The following is an 18,408-nucleotide window of genomic DNA, read 5'->3' as shown; positions in this document are numbered from 1 at the left end:
TTATGAAGCTAAAACACTCATTCCAAGCCAAAATGAAGGCCTAAATCATGTCATGGAGTCATGGCTGAATAAAGAATAAAGGTGGCAACTTTGAGCTTCTAGAGCTCAGAAATGTCTAGACCTGAAGTCCTTTCATTCCCCAAGGTTTAAATCTCAGAATGACCTTGGAAAGGACCCAAAAAGTGCAAATAACAAGTCTATAAGAAGATCTAAGTTGATAGAAACCAAGGTATAAGCTTTATACCTTTAACAAGTTTGAGATGACCCAAAAACTCTAGATCTTCTGCCCTCTTTTGATGTATTCACTCTTTTCCTTCATTCTCCTAGCTTTAAACCACACAAATGTTAGGAAAAATGGCTCAAGAATGCACAAGATTGATTAGGGTTTCGAGAGTAGGGTTGGGAAGTGATGGGGGCTAGGGTGGAACCCATAATGTTGCTTAAATAAGGTGCAAACCCTAAGGATTAGGGTTTCCTCCCGATGGACCTACTCGCCGAATCCATGCTTTGACTCGTCGAGTAGACCACTTAAACCCCACGATCAAGCTAGCATCTACTCGTTGATTTAGGGCTACCAACTCGTCGAGTATCTCTTATAAAATGAACATTTTAATGATTTAAATACGTACCAGGAACAGGGCGTTACATTGAACGAGCGTTTGACACTCTTAAAAAACGTTGTCATATACTTAAATACCCTGCACTTTTTGTTGATGAGAAGAAAATGAGTGGGGTGATGTATACTTGTATCATATTACATAATATAATTATCGAAGATGAATGAAATGCAATTTGTGAGCATAATGAAAACGAGATCGTTCCATCGATACAAGCTTTTGAGGTTGGAAGCGAGGAGTACTTGGCAAGGAAGACAATAATTCATGACTTTGAGACCCATCTAGAGAGTTGACGTAACATATTTGGACTATTAACCACATCGAGTTTAACGCGGAACCGGTCAATGCTTTAGACGGTCAATTTTTCGATGAAGATGTCTTTTAAGTCTATCTAGGTTTGATGATTTTAATTTTCATGTTTTGTATTTTTATGTTGTTTTTTTTTGTGACAACCCAAAAAAATTTCCGTTAGTTCTAACGTCGAAATTAACGTCGCAGTTAACGTCAAAAATTAACGTCGAAATTAGTTACGTCAAAAATTAGTCAAATTCATCCCGAAAATATTTTTGACCGGAATTAAACCCGTTGAAATATTTTAAATAATATTCGTCAAGCGAACAAAAATTTAGGCGGTATAATTTTTAAATTTGCCGTGATTAAGGAAGTGGTGAAAAACCCGTTCGCGATTGGTGTCAGGAGAACCCCAGCCAGACCATAAGCCCCACCCTATATAAGGGAGGAGTAGGATTCACTCCCACCTTTTTACCACAATAGACACACTCTCTCTCTCTCTAAAAACGGGTTTTGGTCAAAAATTACCCATTCAAGCTCCAAATCGGTAAGTAAACCTCCCTAGCTTGTTGTTTAACACTTCTATCTTGCAAATTCGTGACTTAGTCATCCGAAAAACCCAAGAACATGAGTTTACGGCCCATGAACACCTTCATGGACCGTAAACACTAATAAAAGGGTTTTTATGCTCAAAAACCCTTCCAAACCACTTCTCACGCTTAGCAATGGCTTAGATGCTTACCCGAAAGGACTTAGAGCACCAAAATCGGACCAAATGGGGAGTAAACATGAGTTTATGGTCTAAGAATGTTATTGGACCGTAAACCCATGTGCATGGACCATAAACACTTGTTTAAGTGTCAACCTACCCCTCAAACACCTCCAAGGGCTTCCATGAACTTCCTAGGGTGCATAGAACCTTATTTGCCTTCATTTTATGCACCAAAGCATGCAATATCATGTCACATATGAGTTTACGGCCCAAGAAGGTTCTTGGACCGTAAACACACATTCATAGACCATAAACACCCCCAAAGGGTGTTAAAGTGCCCTTAACACTTTGTATGGCTTGGATATGGACCTAGAACTTCGTATGCTTTGAAAGTCTTACCTAAACTCTTCCGACTAAATATGATAAAGCCTATAAAACAATGAGCTACTATCATTTCTTCATTATAGATTGAGATCTTCTTCGAACTTGATGCACAAATAGATAGAATAACAGCAAATAGCATCTTTCTAGCTTGCATATTCGTGGAACTCAATCTCATTTAGAAAGCTTTCTCTCTATCTTTCAGCAACTGAACGGGAAGTGGTGGCTAACATGAGTTTATTGCCGTAAAATCATGTGTTTAAGGTAGTAAACTCCCCAAGAGTATCTCCTTAGACCGTAAACACCTTTCCAAGGTGTTTAAGTGCCCTAAACACCTTCCTATGCCTCTAAAAGCCACTAGAACCTTGTACACAAGAGTTGGAACCACCAAACAACAAGAGAAATGGACCAACATGAGTTTACGACCATAAACTCATGTGTTTACAGCCGTAAAATCCTCAAGGAGTAAACCCTGGACCGTAAACTCCATTTAGTGCCCATTTTGAGTCTCAATCACTTCCTTAGCCCTTGATTCAACTCTAGCATGACTCCATGAGTGAGTTAAGACCTTTAAGCATCCCATGACACTACTACCATGAATTTACGGGCGTAAAATCATGGGGGAAAGGGTCTTGAAACCGTAAACACCCATAAGGGCCTTTATTTGAGGAGTAAGCTCCAATGTGAGTCCCTACACACCTCCTATGCAACCCGGGACACTTCTAGCACTTGTAGCAAAGTGTTTTTATGTCGTAAGACATCCTTACTTGCTTAATTAGTTATTAAATGACTAATTGGATACTTAAATGTATCATTACATGTTAAATAGGATTCGCGTGTGTGGTCAAGTCCTCACTTGACACTTAGCATCCTATATCGGCACCTTCGTCGGATCCACTTACACCAGGTGAGTTCATACCCCTGAATGAACCTTTTAAATGTTTTTACATATTTTATAGGGGGAATACAAGTTAAACATGCCAGTTATCATATCAATCACATGTGATTGATAACCCGCATGCACAAGATTTTACCACACTGTACACTGTTTTACGAGTAGGATGGTTTTCTATAATGGTTTTCAATAGTTTCAAAACTCATACTTATATTGTATTATCAAATTTCATTCTAAACTGGTTTATGAAAGATTTCCAAAGATTTTCAAACATATTTTACAAAAGAACACAAATTATGATTTTCTCGGGAATAAAGGTTTTTCATCAAAGTTCCCTTTTACGACGTATATTCTTACTTGTTGGATACCACTGCTTCGCTTTCATGTTTTTATACTTCTACTCGATAACGTCTCCACTTCGTGATACACTTATACCTGATGGACGCTTATACTTGTTCACACTCTTACTTAGTGATACGTTCCTACTTCACTTATACTTGATATCGCCCTTACTTCAATTACACTTGTAGTCGCTTATACCTGATAGACGCTCTTACTTCACTTATTGTCGCCTCTATTTCATGATACGTTTATACTTGTTCGACACTCTTACTTCCCTTGCGACCACTCCTACTTCACTTGTTAGACGCTCCTACTTCACAAAGATCACTTCTACTTGATACACACCCAGTCGTAGTTAGATGTATGTCTATGCTTATATAGGTACATATAAGTAATGATTGAAAGACTTAGGAAGGCTCGTCTGCCCTATTTCCTTTTCTTCGTTGAGATGTGGTCTGGTGGGATCGGATGGCTGTCCGAAGGTTGTTTGACTCATTAGTTAAATATTATGTATATGAGTATAGACATATAGGAATTCTCTAGTCAGTTCAGTTAAGAGTCTCTACTTCTAGTCTACACTTAAATTAGAAACCCACTATTGGGAAGTCTCTACCCACTATTTGGGATGCATCTTCAAGACACGGCCTTCTCCGTCGTTTAGTTGGTAACCAGAATCTCCTGTAGGGAGAGCGGACATTGTGTGTATAGATCTATACGGGATTGACAACCCCGCACCCAGACTGCTAGCTACAGTCCCGGCCTACCAAGCCAACGGGTGACAAATGTCACATATTTTAGACGCTTGTAGGGCGTCTGGTACTCTAGTCAGTATGGTTACGAGTATCCCGGAGTTACCTTATAATTCTTTGGCCTTAAGTTAATGGTATTTCACTAGCAATTTACACTGTATGCTGGTAGATCACTATCAGAGTCACACTGTTTTGACCTTACAAGAAGTATCTTTCATTTGATACTGTCTGGGGGTCTGTTTTCTCTGTTTGACCTTACAAGACGTATCTTTCATTTGATACTGTCTGGGGTCTGTTTTCTCTGTTTGACCTTACAAGACGTATCTTTCATTTGATACTGTCTGGGGTCTGTTATTCACTGTTTTAGACCTTCCAGTTGTACCTTTCATTTGGTACCTTCTGGGGTTTGTGTCTCCACTTGTTAGACTGAACCAGACGTGTCATTCGTTCGATACTTTCCTGGAGTCTATGGTTCTTTGCCTTAGTCAGCAGTCCTCACTGCTGTGGCATATGATATTCCCTGATGTCGTTTGCTTTCCTCAATAACCAAGTTCAGTATTTTGATAATGATAGCAACTTAGGGAAAACTATTTTTTACCACACAACACTGACCGGTCTTGGTAGAAGACTGCTTTATTTAAAGAAAATATAGGATTTTCTGGAAAGAGCTCTAATACATTGTAATCTCTTAAACTACTACTTTTATTAAAGTTATTTGAATGATAATGTCACTAAATGCTTATGAACTCACCACCATTTGTAAAAATACTGATACTCGTTTTTCAAATAACGTGTATTCTCAGGTTAGCATTAGACCGGTACACACCCAGAGTTGTTGATGAAGATAGCTTAGTACCACGCTGTATTTATTCTATTTGCTTGTATACTTTAATACGTTGTAATGCAATTCATGTAAAACTATTACTATCAATGCATTGTTTTGTTGTACTTTGATTACTATATGCATGTGTTGTGATACTTGACATGACGTCATCCACCCCATAACGTTTCCGCCGTTCCGGTTTTGGGGTGTGACAGATTGGTATCAGAGCATTGTTTATAGTGAGCTAAGTATATCAATTCATAAAAGATATACAACCTATAAACACAAAGGGATAAAACACTCTGACCAAGAATTATACTTTAAAATATAACCATATTTTACCAAAGTGTAATAACATCCAGAATCTAAACACTCGAACAAAAGAATCACAAGAAGAACAATAATAAAAGTCTTCGGATGTTGAGCGCTACAGTCAAACCTGGGCAGTTATGTAATCGTAAGCTGGGATAAATGTAACCTGATCAACTACATTTATCCGAGATGCGATGAACGTGTGCTTGGGAGTGCTAGTGGTGTACAACAGGTCCGAAACTTACCAACTAGGATTGCTAGAGCCAAACATAAAGTTAAAATACTATAGGAGTATTTTAGAACGCTAAAAGATTCACACTAATCCCAAAATTCATATTCAGAAGATAAGGAAACAAACAAGAATTAAAATACCATATGGGTATTTTAGGATCCATAACTAACCTTGTGTGAAGAACTAAAAAGATCGTTATTGATATACCTACAATTACAGAGAGTATACTCCCAAGGTTATATATAATAAGGATCCTATAGGCTAAGAATGTGTGGTTTCGCCCTATTTCCTTTTCCTCGTTGGGATGTGGATCTAGAGTAGTATCATATATTCGAAGGCCTATCAGATCTAAGCTATATATGATTTGTATACCCTGTGTAATCATAGCAGGACTCGATATGGATCACCCAGTGAAATGTTAATAATCTCTTAGGATTCTTTAGACATTTCCATTCTCGCACGAACCCTGTAGAAAACCCTATCCACTTCAGTGCATGACAGAGAAGTTGATTCAGGCCCAGAAGAGGTTCATTGAGAAGATTTCCTGTTCGGAAATAAATGAACTGGGTCGAGACTATTGAATTCACTAAGTGCCCATATCTTTTAGGGACATCGGTGAGAAATTCGCCTAAACGTCAGAGATTCCTAGTCATCCATCATGAAGTGGTGACACCCAGAGTCGGAATCAGAAGGAAGGCGGAGTAGAAATCCAATATGTCCATACGAGAAGAGAACCCTAGGTAACTACCCGAAGGAAACCAACGCCAATTCCAGTCAAAGATACGAGGCAGACAGCGGGAGCCGGTACATGGAACCTAAGAAGTGTCTTTTTCCTCGTGTTCGTCACGATAATACACCCTTAAAATAATATGATTTAGTGAGTTAGTGGTTACACTACTCACGCTATGTGTTAGGTAAATTGTCGTTTCCCGTTGCCAATTACACGATTAAGGCGGATCCCCGCATCTCTATTAAGAGAATTTAGTCATTTGCCCTTTTGAGCCTCTCTTTCCGCAGTTCGTTCCGAACCATTCTCAAATCCCTCCAGGCCGGAGAGTGAAACCTTTTCCAGTATAAAGGTAACTTAGTAGGAACGACTCACATCTTATGGCCTTTTTCCGATACTTATACACCCACTTCGATTTCCAGGACTACATCATAGGGATGTAGGTCGACACTCAGACAACCGATACCCGAGGCACGGGAAAAATATCATGCCTAACACATTTAGGACAGGAATGTCCAGGGTTAACCATCGTCTCTCATTACCTTGTATTCCTTTCCGTGTAGGAAAACCATGCCACCGAAGAAGCGTAACCAATCCGCAAGCAAGAAACCTACTCTCTTATTCGATGAAGCTACGTTCCAAGCTGCAGTCTCGGCAGTCGTAGCAGCTGTCATGGCTCACCTGAATGCTAACAACGCCAATGTTAGCAAGGGCCCTATCGGGAACCCCGATTCTAGTAATGGACAACAGCAACCGACCTCTGCATACCCAACCGCCCAAGAACCTCACTCAAATCTGTTGAAGAGAAAGATCAAGATCGAGGAGGGAAGTACCTCGGCTCAAGGACCTTCCGAAGGGCAACGAGCTGAGATGGTCAAATTCCCTACCAACCCTTCCATCCCTACACCTAGGAAACCATACTTAGGAAACCTTCCCCATTGCAGCAAGTGCAGCTACCATCATCATGGTGTCTGCCGGGAGCTCTATTGTGCTAGGTGCCACATGTTGGGGCATACTGCTCGCGTCTGCAGAACCCCAGTTGAGTTCATTACATCAACCACCAATGTGGCGACCCGTACAGTTTGCCACCTATGTGGTGAAATGGGACACTTCAAGAAGGACTGCCCAACCGAAGGGAAAGACAAGGACACATGAGGAGTCTAACTCTAATGCTTAGGGAGAAGCATCAAGGAACCTAGTAGATTTTGGTACGTCTCTCGATCTCGGATAACTAAACTGAAAATAGTAAAAGGCTAATTCCAATGTAAATACTTCCCCAATAAGGCGAAAGTCACAGCACTGTTATAAAATTTAAAATTCAATAGGTAAAACTATAATGGCTAAACATATACGTTACGGTCATGTATAGTTAAGATGGATAGACCTAGAGTGAGTGAATGCCGCCTCATTTCCTGTTCCTCGTTTGGTTGTGGATTTAGGGCGGAGTCGCTCAGTCAACAGTCCTCCCCACCTTAATTATACATGACTAGTATATGTTAGGCGATTATAGAAATGCCTCGTGAAAATCCATTCATGAAAAAAAAAGTACTCTATTCAAAACACTTAGAACTCTCTATAGTTCTGCGTCTACTCCATCGGTCCAAGTATCTGCGGCAGTGATACACAGGACGAAACTCGAGACGCCTAGAACTAGTGTGCCTGTTCGGCGCATGACTCTATCGATTTTCATTTTATACCATGTCGAGGTATGCCAACTTCGACGACTCTATCGATCATGGTTTGACTTCGTTCAACCATGTGTTCATCCCAAGTGTTGTGTAAAAAGAACTTTCTCCGTAGCCATGTCGGTAAATAAAGGTTCTTCCGAACCTAAACAAAATAAAAATAATAAATGCTAATGCGATCCGTCGGTCGTCACTTTTATTTCAAACCTTCCGAAGTACTCAGAAGAGGGGTACCGCGTGCTGTTAACCAACCCTCCTTAGACAGATAAGAACCAAAGCGAAAGACACTGCATGCATTCCGGAAGACGATAACCACCGGAAGCATACCTAGTAGATTCCCTAGAAAGACCCTTCATCCTATCCTATGGAACGAGAGCTAGAGTCAAGACCATTGACTGCGACCATCCATTCACGCTCAGATCCCCGATTTGAGCATTGCAGCGGATATCCCGGAAATCCGAGAGCTGCGATAAAGTAAACTCTAAGAAGAATGGATGAAAAGATTAAAGTTCCGAGTGATGGAAACCTATACTCACTAGATTTGACCTAGACCTAGAAAACTCCGAACCTTCGGAAGAGTATTTGCCGAAGATGTTCGCACTACTCAGGCACTTTGTCCACCCCGTTACCGACGAGTAGTGCCTAGGACCCTCCACCCTCTCGCATGGAGGAAATCGTCGTCGCCTCGTAGGCGATAAACCGCATACTCTGAAGCAAACACTAGAATACCGAGAACCACAGGATACCCTTCGCAACCAAGAATACTCGATCAAAGTGCGAAAGTAGTTGCGTTAAGCCTCATGACCCAGATCCCGAAGAGATTATAGACTTGACACCAGCCTTGGTGTTAGTCGAGGGGTTATGCAGGAGCATGCGCTTTCCGCACTAGAATAAACCAAAGTCTTAAAGATTCATTGGACTATTAGGTGTTCCACAAATACTATCTCACGCAGAAATAGTAGAACCACCTCCCGAGATAGTCCAACACTCGTCTGGTGAAACCTTATCTCCCCGACCCTCAGGGTTTCCGTATCTCAAGATTCGTTAGTGCAGGTTCATTTGCACAGGCTTGAGATAGACACTCTACAGCAAACAGATAACCATAGTTACGCAACCTACTCGACGATCTAGAAAGTCTCTATCAACCAGTTGACAGGAAATGCGAAACCAAGGACAACCCGAGCTTCCTAAGAACCAACCTGAAGAACTATACTACCAGTACGGGAGAGAACGTTAGGAACTTCGGAATGGCGATCACGCCAGTGATGATCTTGCCATAGAAGTACACTATGTCCTAAGTACTGAAAAGCTCTACCCTTCCGAGAGCTTAGGACCACCCGAGATCCTTTACGGAGATTGGTCCAACCCTCGTCAGACCGCTACTACTTCCGGATATTCCACCAGTTTCACACCCGATCGAACCACCTCCTAGACTTGATCAGTGTTGCCCGACGTTACTCTTCGTATCCCACTCATCTTGATAGAAACCGTTGAGAACCATAACCTCGTAGATACACCAGTCAGAACTCGTTAACTACACGAGACGGAATCCGCATCCCGTAAGTGAAAGTTTGTTGAAATGGTAAACACAGACCAGAGTTCACTTGGGAAGGCGAGGACAAACATAATAGGAAGTACCCTCCTCCCTCTACTCGGCCATTCATACCTACTTCCTTGCCTAGACCTGAATTTCGGGACGAAATTCCCTCTAACGGGGGGATGATGTGACAACCCAAAAAAATTTCCGTTAGTTCTAACGTCGAAATTAACGTCGCAGTTAACGTTAAAAATTAACGTCGAAATTAGTTACGTCAAAAATTAGTCAAATTCATCCCGAAAATATTTTTGACCGGAATTAAACCCGTTGGAATATTTTAAATAATATTCGTCAAGCGAACAAAAATTTAGGCGGTATAATTTTTAAATTTGCCGTGATTAAGGAAGTGGTGAAAAACCCGTTCGCGATTGGTGTCAGGAGAACCCCAGCCAGACCATAAGCCCCACCCTATATAAGGGAGGAGTAGGATTCACTCCCACCTTTTTACCACATTAGACACACTCTCTCTCTCTCTCTCTCTAAAAACGGGTTTTGGTCAAAAATTACCCATTCAAGCTCCAAATCGGTAAGTAAACCTCCCTAGCTTATTGTTTAACACTTCTATCTTGCAAATTCGTGACTTAGTCATCCGGAAAACCCAAGAACATGAGTTTACGGCCCATGAACACCTTCATGGACCGTAAACACTAATAAAAGGGTTTTTATGCTCAAAAACCCTTCCAAACCACTTCTCACGCTTAGCAATGGCTTAGATGCTTACCCGAAAGGACTTAGAACACCAAAATCGGACCAAATGGGGAGTAAACATGAGTTTATGGTCTAAGAATGTTCTTGGACCGTAAACCCATGTGCATGGACCATAAACACTTGTTTAAGTGTCAACCTACCCCTCAAACACCTCCAAGGGCTTCCATGAACTTCCTAGGGTGCATAGAACCTTATTTGCCTTCATTTTATGCACCAAAGCATGCAATATCATGTCACATATGAGTTTACAGCCCAAGAAGGTTCTTGGACCGTAAACACACATTCATAGACCATAAACACCCCCAAAGGGTGTTAAAGTGCCCTTAACACTTTGTATGGCTTGAATATGGACCTAGAACTTCGTATGCTTAACCTACAACCACAAAAACACATGATTCATGGGCTAACATGAGTTTATTGCCGTAAACTCATGTGTTTAAGGTAGTAAACTCCCCAAGAGTATCTCCTTAGACCGTAAACACCTTTCCAAGGTGTTTAAGTGCCCTAAACACCTTCCTATGCCTCTAAAAGCCACTAGAACCTTGTACACAAGAGTTGGAACCACCAAACAACAAGAGAAATGGACCAACATGAGTTTACGACCATAAACTCATGTGTTTACGGCTGTAAACTCCTCAAGGAGTAAACCCTGGACCGTAAACTCCATTTAGTGCCCATTTTGAGTCTCAATCACTTCCTTAGCCCTTGATTCAACTCTAGCATGACTCCATGAGTGAGTTAAGACCTTTAAGCATCCCATGACACTACTACCATGAATTTACGGGCGTAAACTCATGGGGGAAAGGGTCTTGAAACCGTAAACACCCATAAGGGCCTTTATTTTAGGAGTAAGCTCCAATGTGAGTCCCTACACACCTCCTATGCAACCCGGGACACTTCTAACACTTGTAGCAAAGTGTTTTTATGTCGTAAGACATCCTTACTTGCTTAATTAGTTATTAAATGACTAATTGGATACTTAAATGTATCATTACATGTTAAATAGGATTTGCGTGTGTGGTCAAGTCCTCACTTGACACTTAGCATCCTATACCGGCACCTTCGTCAGATCCACTTACACCAGGTGAGTTCATACCCCTGAATGAACCTTTTAAATGTTTTTACATATTTTACAAGGAGGAATACAAGTTAAACATGCTAGTTATCATATCAATCACATGTGATTGATAACCCGCATGCACAAGATTTTACCACACTGTACACTGTTTTACGAGTAGGATGGTTTTCTATAATGGTTTTCAATAGTTTCAAAACTCATACTTATACTGTATTATCAAATTTCATTCTAAACTGGTTTATGAAAGATTTCCAAAGATTTTCAAACATATTTTACAAAAGAACACAAATTATGATTTTCTCGAGAATAAAGGTTTTTCATCAAAGTTCCCTTTTACGACGTATATTCTTACTTGTTGGATACCACTGCTTCGCTTTCATGTTTTTATACTTCTACTCGATAACGTCTCCACTTCGTGATACATTTATACCTGATGGACGCTTATACTTGTTCACACTCTTACTTAGTGATACGTTCCTACTTCACTTATACTTGATATCGCCCTTACTTCACTTACACTTGTAGTCGCTTATACCTGATAGACGCTCTTACTTCACTTATTGTCGCCTCTATTTCATGATACGTTTATACTTGTTCGACACTCTTACTTCCCTTGCGACCACTCCTACTTCACTTGTTAGATGCTCCTACTTCACAAAGATCACTTCTACTTGATACACACCTAGTCGTAGTTAGATGTATGTTTGTGCTTATATAGGTACATATAAGTAATGATTGAAAGACTTAGGAAGGCTCGTCTGCCCTATTTCCTTTTCTTCGTTGAGATGTGGTCTGGTGGGATCGGATGGCCGTCCGAAGGTTGTTTGACTCATTAGTTATATATTATGTATATGAGTATAGACATATAGGAATTCTCTAGCCAGTTCAGTTAAGAGTCTCTACTTCTATTCTACACTTACATTAGAAACCCACTATTGGGAAGTCTCTACCCACTATTTGGGATGCATCTTCAAGACACGGCCTTCTCCGTCGTTTAGTTGGTAACCAGAATCTCCTGTAGGGAGAGCGGACATTGTGTGTATAGATCTATACGGGATTGACAACCCCGCACCCAGACTGCTAGCTACAGTCCCGGCCTACCAAGCCAACGGGTGACAAATGTCACATATTTTAGACGCTTGTAGGGCGTCTGGTACTCTAGTCAGTATGGTTACGAGTATCCCGGAGTTACCTTATAATTCTTTGGCCTTAAGGTAACGGTATTTCACTAGCAATTTACACTGTATGCTGGTAGATCACTATCAGAGTCACACTGTTTTGACCTTACAAGAAGTATCTTTCATTTGATACTGTTTGGGGGTCTGTTTTCTCTGTTTGACCTTACAAGACGTATCTTTCATTTGATACTGTCTGGGGTCTGTTATTCACTGTTTTAGACCTTCCAGTTGTACCTTTCATTTGGTACCTTCTGGGGTCTGTGTCTCCACTTGTTAGACTGAACCAGGCGTGTCATTCGTTCGATACTTTCCTGGAGTCTATGGTTCTTTGCCTTAGTCAGCAGTCCTTACTGCTGTGGCATATGATATTCCCTGATGTCGTTTGCTTTCCTCAATAACCAAGTTCAGTATTTTGATAATGATAGCAACTTAGGGAAAACTACTTTTTACCACACAACACTGACCGGTCTTGGTAGAAGACTGTTTTATTTAAAGAAAATATAGGATTTTCTGGAAAGAACTCTAATACACTGTAATCTCTTAAACTACTACTTTTATTAAAGTTATTTGAATGATAATGTCACTAAATGCTTATGAACTCACCAGCATTTGTAAAAATACTGATACTCGTTTTTCAAATAACTTGTATTCTCAGGTTAGCATTAGACCGGTACACACCCAGAGTTGTTGATGAAGATAGCTTAGTACTACGCTGTATTTATTCTATTTGCTTGTATACTTTAATACGTTGTAATGTAATTCATGTAAAACTATTACTATTAATGCAATGTTTTGTTGTATTTTGATTACTATATGCATGTGTTGTGATACTTGACATGACGTCATCCACCCCAGAACGTTTCCGACGTTCCGGTTTTTGGGTGTGACATTTTTGGTTTGTTTATTGTAATTTTCTTTAACGTTTAATGAAATTTTATTTTTAAAATAACTTGGTTAAATCGATTATTTTTAATATAAATTAATCTTAAAAAAAATTAACATGAGAGAAGCCTGTCAACCTACTGTATAAATGTTTAAATTTTTAAAGGTTGGTTGCTCTATTTTTTTTTCCAGCGATATAACGATGCAGCCCAGCCCAATAAGAGATTACAAATTGGTCATCTTTAATCGCCTTCTGTCGTCCTCCGCTGTCCGCCCTGTGCCCTCTGCACGAAACAACGATTCATTTTTTTTTTTTTTCTGTAAATCTTATAGACCGTGTAATCATCGTGTAGAATCATCTGAAAATTTGAAAGGTTTGCATATAGGAGTTGCGTAATGGCTACGGCTTCACCTGCTTTAAGCAATACTAGTGCGGATACTACCTCAAATACCGGTTACGCCAGCTCCGGCGCTGTAAAAACCACATCTACCGCCACAACCTCTATGGTGATGAGTAATTCGAGCATCAATACTTCTAAGAACCTCCGCGGCCTTAACAAGCCCAAATGCATCAAGTGTGGCAATGTCGCTCGTTCCAGGTCCATATCGTTTCCTTTGATTTCAAGTAAATATTGGTTTTTCGATGTTATTTTCTTTCTTAATTTCACTTTATATTTTCGGAACAGATATTTTTCTGCATGTTTCCGTTTGCGTTCTTGTATAATTTGCATAACGAAAGCCTAGGGTTTTGAGGATGATAGTTTATGTTTCCGCTGCCAATAGGCGATATGAATAACATGAAAAAAACGACCGATATGAAGGCAATCTAGCTATAGCAACTGTATGAAAGCCTAGGGTTTCAGCTTCCACAGTGTTATGCACTAAGTATCTCTAGAGAGTTTGAGAATTACAACCATAATGGATTGAAGCGATCAAGCTAACGAATAAATTTGGAAGTGAAATAATAAAAGAGCGTGGGTTTATATTGAGCTAAGGAATCAAATGCCAAAGTAAATAAGTAATGGTATCTGATGTAAGACTAGAATTGAAAACAAAGTAAAAAAAGATTTAGAAGCTAAATCTTGAAGAAATGAGTATAAACTAATGTTCCTTATCAGTTTGGACCAAGGTCTTATTTCTTTTGAGCCTTTGATATTCAGGGTGGCAGAAAACACTTATGACAAGTGAAGCTGTTTACACTTTACAGTGAACTAATTATTATTTTAGTGATAGGAATCTTGATCATAGAATAGAACTCCTAAGTATAAAATGGTTAGATGATGGATTGTAAATTAGGGTCAAATATTTATGCAACAAAGCCTTTTTCCCTGTTTATGCAACAAAGTGTTTTCTTATACAAAATAAGGGACGTTTTGGTTTTGGACCAAAAGAGGCAATATTTTACCCGTAATTGTTGAGTCATGGTTAGTCAGTTGCTTAAATTGGTTAAAAAAGTGAAATAATGTTTGCACGGATTGGTAAAAGAAGCAATATATAGCTCCATAAATTTGTAAAGTAAAATAAAAAACATTGTTGCATAGTCAAGAATTTATGGAATGAAACATGGTTGCATAATTTTTGTCCCTGTTACAATGTTGGTATAAATGTGCATTTAATAGTGCTTTTAGATTTGTTTTACATCCTTTTATACTTGGAGAAAGATTTATTTCTTATGAATAAAAATTCTTAATTCTCATGTGATTGTGGGTTTTACTGGATCTGAGAAGAAAGAAGGGACATTGAGATTTTAGAATGGCATCACCATCACATACGTATATGTATTATATAGCATAGCAGGCTCTACCAGTAGTTGGTAGATACTACTGGTTCGTCTCCTTTTATCAAATGTCTGAATGCCATGAATCCAATAGATGATAATCATATAAATTCATTCCTCATAGCATTTGTCATTTATCTGCTTTTCTTTATTTTTAGATTGATTCTGAAACGACTTTGCAGGTGTCCGTATCAGGCATGCAAAAGTTGCTGTGCAAAAGCTCAAAATCCATGCCATATACACGGTATGACAATGAATACAGGGTGATCATATATATATATATATATATATATATATATATATATATATATATATATATATATCCTAGGCACCAGTGAGTAGTGAGAGATACCCTTTTTCCTGTTACACCATTGTACTTTCCTTAAAAGGAAACGCCTTCCAAATACCAAATAATTTGCACTGGACCTTTCAAAATACAACTAGATTTTTTTTTGATAGTTCAATGCTATAATTTTCTTCCTAAGAAAGAAACTGGAAGCGCAGTGTTATAATAGAAAGGAATGGAAATAGGATGCTATAAAATTTAAGTAAGTTGCTATATCAGTAGAAAACTTGAAGGATTTTGAAAAGCTAAGTCTAGTCATTTACCATGTCCATGGTTATTTTTTTATCGCAGTGTTGAAGGGCAATTCATCATTTCCAGACAAGACACAATCCTCAACCTCATCTTTCAACTTTCAGCACTCAAATGAGACATCCTCATCAGGGTAACTTTTTGTATTTCTAAATAGGTAACTGTAACATAATACTAATACCAATAACAATAACAGTAACACTTATCCAGTATTCTTAATAGTATAATAGTACACAAGAGTTTTAATACATTTTTAAGAATACAGTGAGCATTGTTCTATTTTGCAGCCCAGCCAGTTATTACTTATTAGAGTTATTGCATATGAAAGACTAAGATTGTTTACATTTTTTTTTTTGGATATTTTACCATTTATGTTATAAATGAAATTGTAGTGTTTCAAATTTAGTCCATCATATGCAATAGAACCCGTTTTCATTTATCTAACTTTTAATGGTTTGTTCCAATGAAATGAATAAAAAAACACTGAAGGGATGGAATAAATTGCTCTTGTAAGAATGTGTTTCCTTCCATTTTGTTAATTTTTATTCCTTAGCAAAGTGGTGTTCTTTTTCTTTCCATCATGAAATTGTGGTAGAAGTAGAACCCATTTTCATTTTCATTATCATGATCTCAATTAATTTACTGATTTTTTTTTTCTTTCTAAAAAATATGTTTTAAATTATTAGATTGTTGTTTGTTTTATAGGAATGCACATAGAGTCACCTCACTCAGACAACTCTCCAACAATTTCGCTCAGTTCAATAATTTGCAAACTCCTGCACGTGCAAAGAAGCCACTCACAAGAAAGGTGCATATTCAATTCATGCCTTTTTTCTAGATTAATGAAGTTTATAAAAAAAATATTTCAGAAAATGACGGCTCACTTTGGGAAATGGATGAAAAAATAAATTAAAGCAAATCTGTAAACAGTTAGAACTTAATGGGGGAAGCTTTTGCTTTGACTGATAAACAGTAGTAAACAATAGTTTAATGACTGAATCGATATGATGGTGAAACTCTGTTGTGTTTCTCTATTTTAACCTTTTTTAAAACCATGTGACCGAGAAAAGTGATTTTGTTACACGTAAGAAAGAGTATTACGGTTTAATTAATCACATTAAGGGCATGTTTGGGTTAGCTTTTTTAGGACAAAAGTGATTTTTAAGAAAAATGCTTATTAGCTTAGGAGTAAAATGGTTTAAAAAACTAAAAAGCTAGGATTTTCCAACTTTTTGAAAGCTTTACTTTTTCCTATCCAAAAAGCTGTTGTAAAAAGCGCTTTTTAATTACACAAACACTTTTTTAGCTTATTAGCTTTTTGAAAAACTAAAAAGCTAATAAGTTATTTTAAAAAGTTATCCCAAACACTCCCTAACAAATTAGATTAATTCGCTAAATTGATAAAATTGTAAGCTTTTTTGTATTTTTGATTCGTCCTCTAGTGATTAAATTTTTTATGAGGGAAAATACAGAAAACACAATATCAAGGGTATACTTTAATTGCAACAAAAAACACCAATTTAATAGCAAAATTGGTAAAATAGTAAAAGCAGTGTATTTTTTCTTCTGAAATCACAAAACTGAATTGAACTATATACAGGAGGCATCTCAGATAAATGAGTGGCGGTTTTCAAAGTTGAAAGAATACAAAGATAGAAACATGGAAATCGAAAACGAATCTTTCGATAGATATTTAAAAAATATCAGTTTATTGGAGGACGTGTTTGCACTAAATTCCAATTTAGAAGGAGAGAATGAAACAATGGTATCAAAATTGAAAATTATAAGAAGCGAAAACTTGAGGGATAGGATGCGGTTCATTGTGAACAACGGTTTAAAAAATCTGGAAACTGAGACCCAAGAAACCAACACCACTGGGCCTAAGAAGGCCCGATATTCTGGTCTGGTTGAACTCAATAAAAAGCTAACAAATGCCAGAACCACTGAAGATTTGAAATCTTGTCGGTTACTCAAGTCTCAACTCCTCAATCGACCCGAGGATGCCGAACCAGAGCAAAAGTCATCAAAATGGTTTACTACAGTTACGATTAATCAAGAAGCTCTTGGTCATATTGATGACCGGTTTAATGGCCTTAAGGAGATTCAGCAGCTTTAGATTGTGCTAATTAATTATGCTGTATAACTGGTTACTCTTCTTAGTTAAATAAAACACCGGTGGTTGGTTGATTTTGTTTTCTTTGATGAGATTGATGGTTGTGTTTCATTGCAATTAATAATTACATTCTTGTTTTTAAGATCTAGCGGTAAGATTGTGAGTTTCAACTTGTGTGTTTTCTTGCATGATAAATAGGCCCTAAACTTTGAACCACTTACGATGACTTGAGTGGCAACATCATGGTTCCAGTACATATGCCGCTTTTGATTGCCTTATTTTATATTGACCCCTTTCTAATTCCTTTTTGTGTGTGACATTTTTTTTTATGAGTAAGGGGGGTACATATTGTAAGTACATATTTGATTTTATATTTAGGATTTAGGATCTTAACCTTTATTACTCATAAAAATTCAAACATACATACATTCACACAGGAGAAGGGTACATGTAAAATAAGCCTACATTTAAAAAATTGAACATACACACTCACACAAGCCTACATTTAAAAAATTGAACATACACACTCACACAAGGGAAGGGTACATATAAAATAAGGTAGGTCTCCAATAGTATAGTTGATTTGAATATCAATGTATCAAGTCAATCAATGAAATGAAATATGATCGCTATAATTAATATGCAAACAATTTTCATAAGAGATGAAATGAAAGCGGATGTTATCATAAAATATTAGCTTAAAGTCAAACTTTA

At 38.2% G+C, this 18,408-nt stretch overlaps 1 protein-coding gene across 1 annotated transcript; it reads left to right on the top strand.

The window, feature by feature from the left end:
• The first annotated feature begins 13,435 nt into the window (after positions 1 to 13,435).
• LOC111914030 (uncharacterized) lies at positions 13,436 to 17,836 on the top strand. Its single transcript, XM_023909776.3, has 5 exons — positions 13,436 to 13,808; positions 15,169 to 15,230; positions 15,624 to 15,714; positions 16,287 to 16,389; positions 17,182 to 17,836. The coding sequence occupies exons 1-5, from the start codon at positions 13,606 to 13,608 to the stop codon at positions 17,695 to 17,697; spliced, it is 975 nt and encodes a 324-aa protein (XP_023765544.2). The 5' UTR covers positions 13,436 to 13,605; the 3' UTR covers positions 17,698 to 17,836.
• Positions 17,837 to 18,408: the final 572 nt, after the last annotated feature.

The sequence above is a fragment of the Lactuca sativa genome, chromosome 6, assembly GCF_002870075.4.
Source record: "Lactuca sativa cultivar Salinas chromosome 6, Lsat_Salinas_v11, whole genome shotgun sequence".
In the NCBI taxonomy this organism is placed as follows: domain Eukaryota; kingdom Viridiplantae; phylum Streptophyta; class Magnoliopsida; order Asterales; family Asteraceae; genus Lactuca; species Lactuca sativa.
The sequence above is the reverse complement of the archived record's forward strand: the minus strand, read 5'-3'. Positions and strand labels throughout refer to the sequence as shown.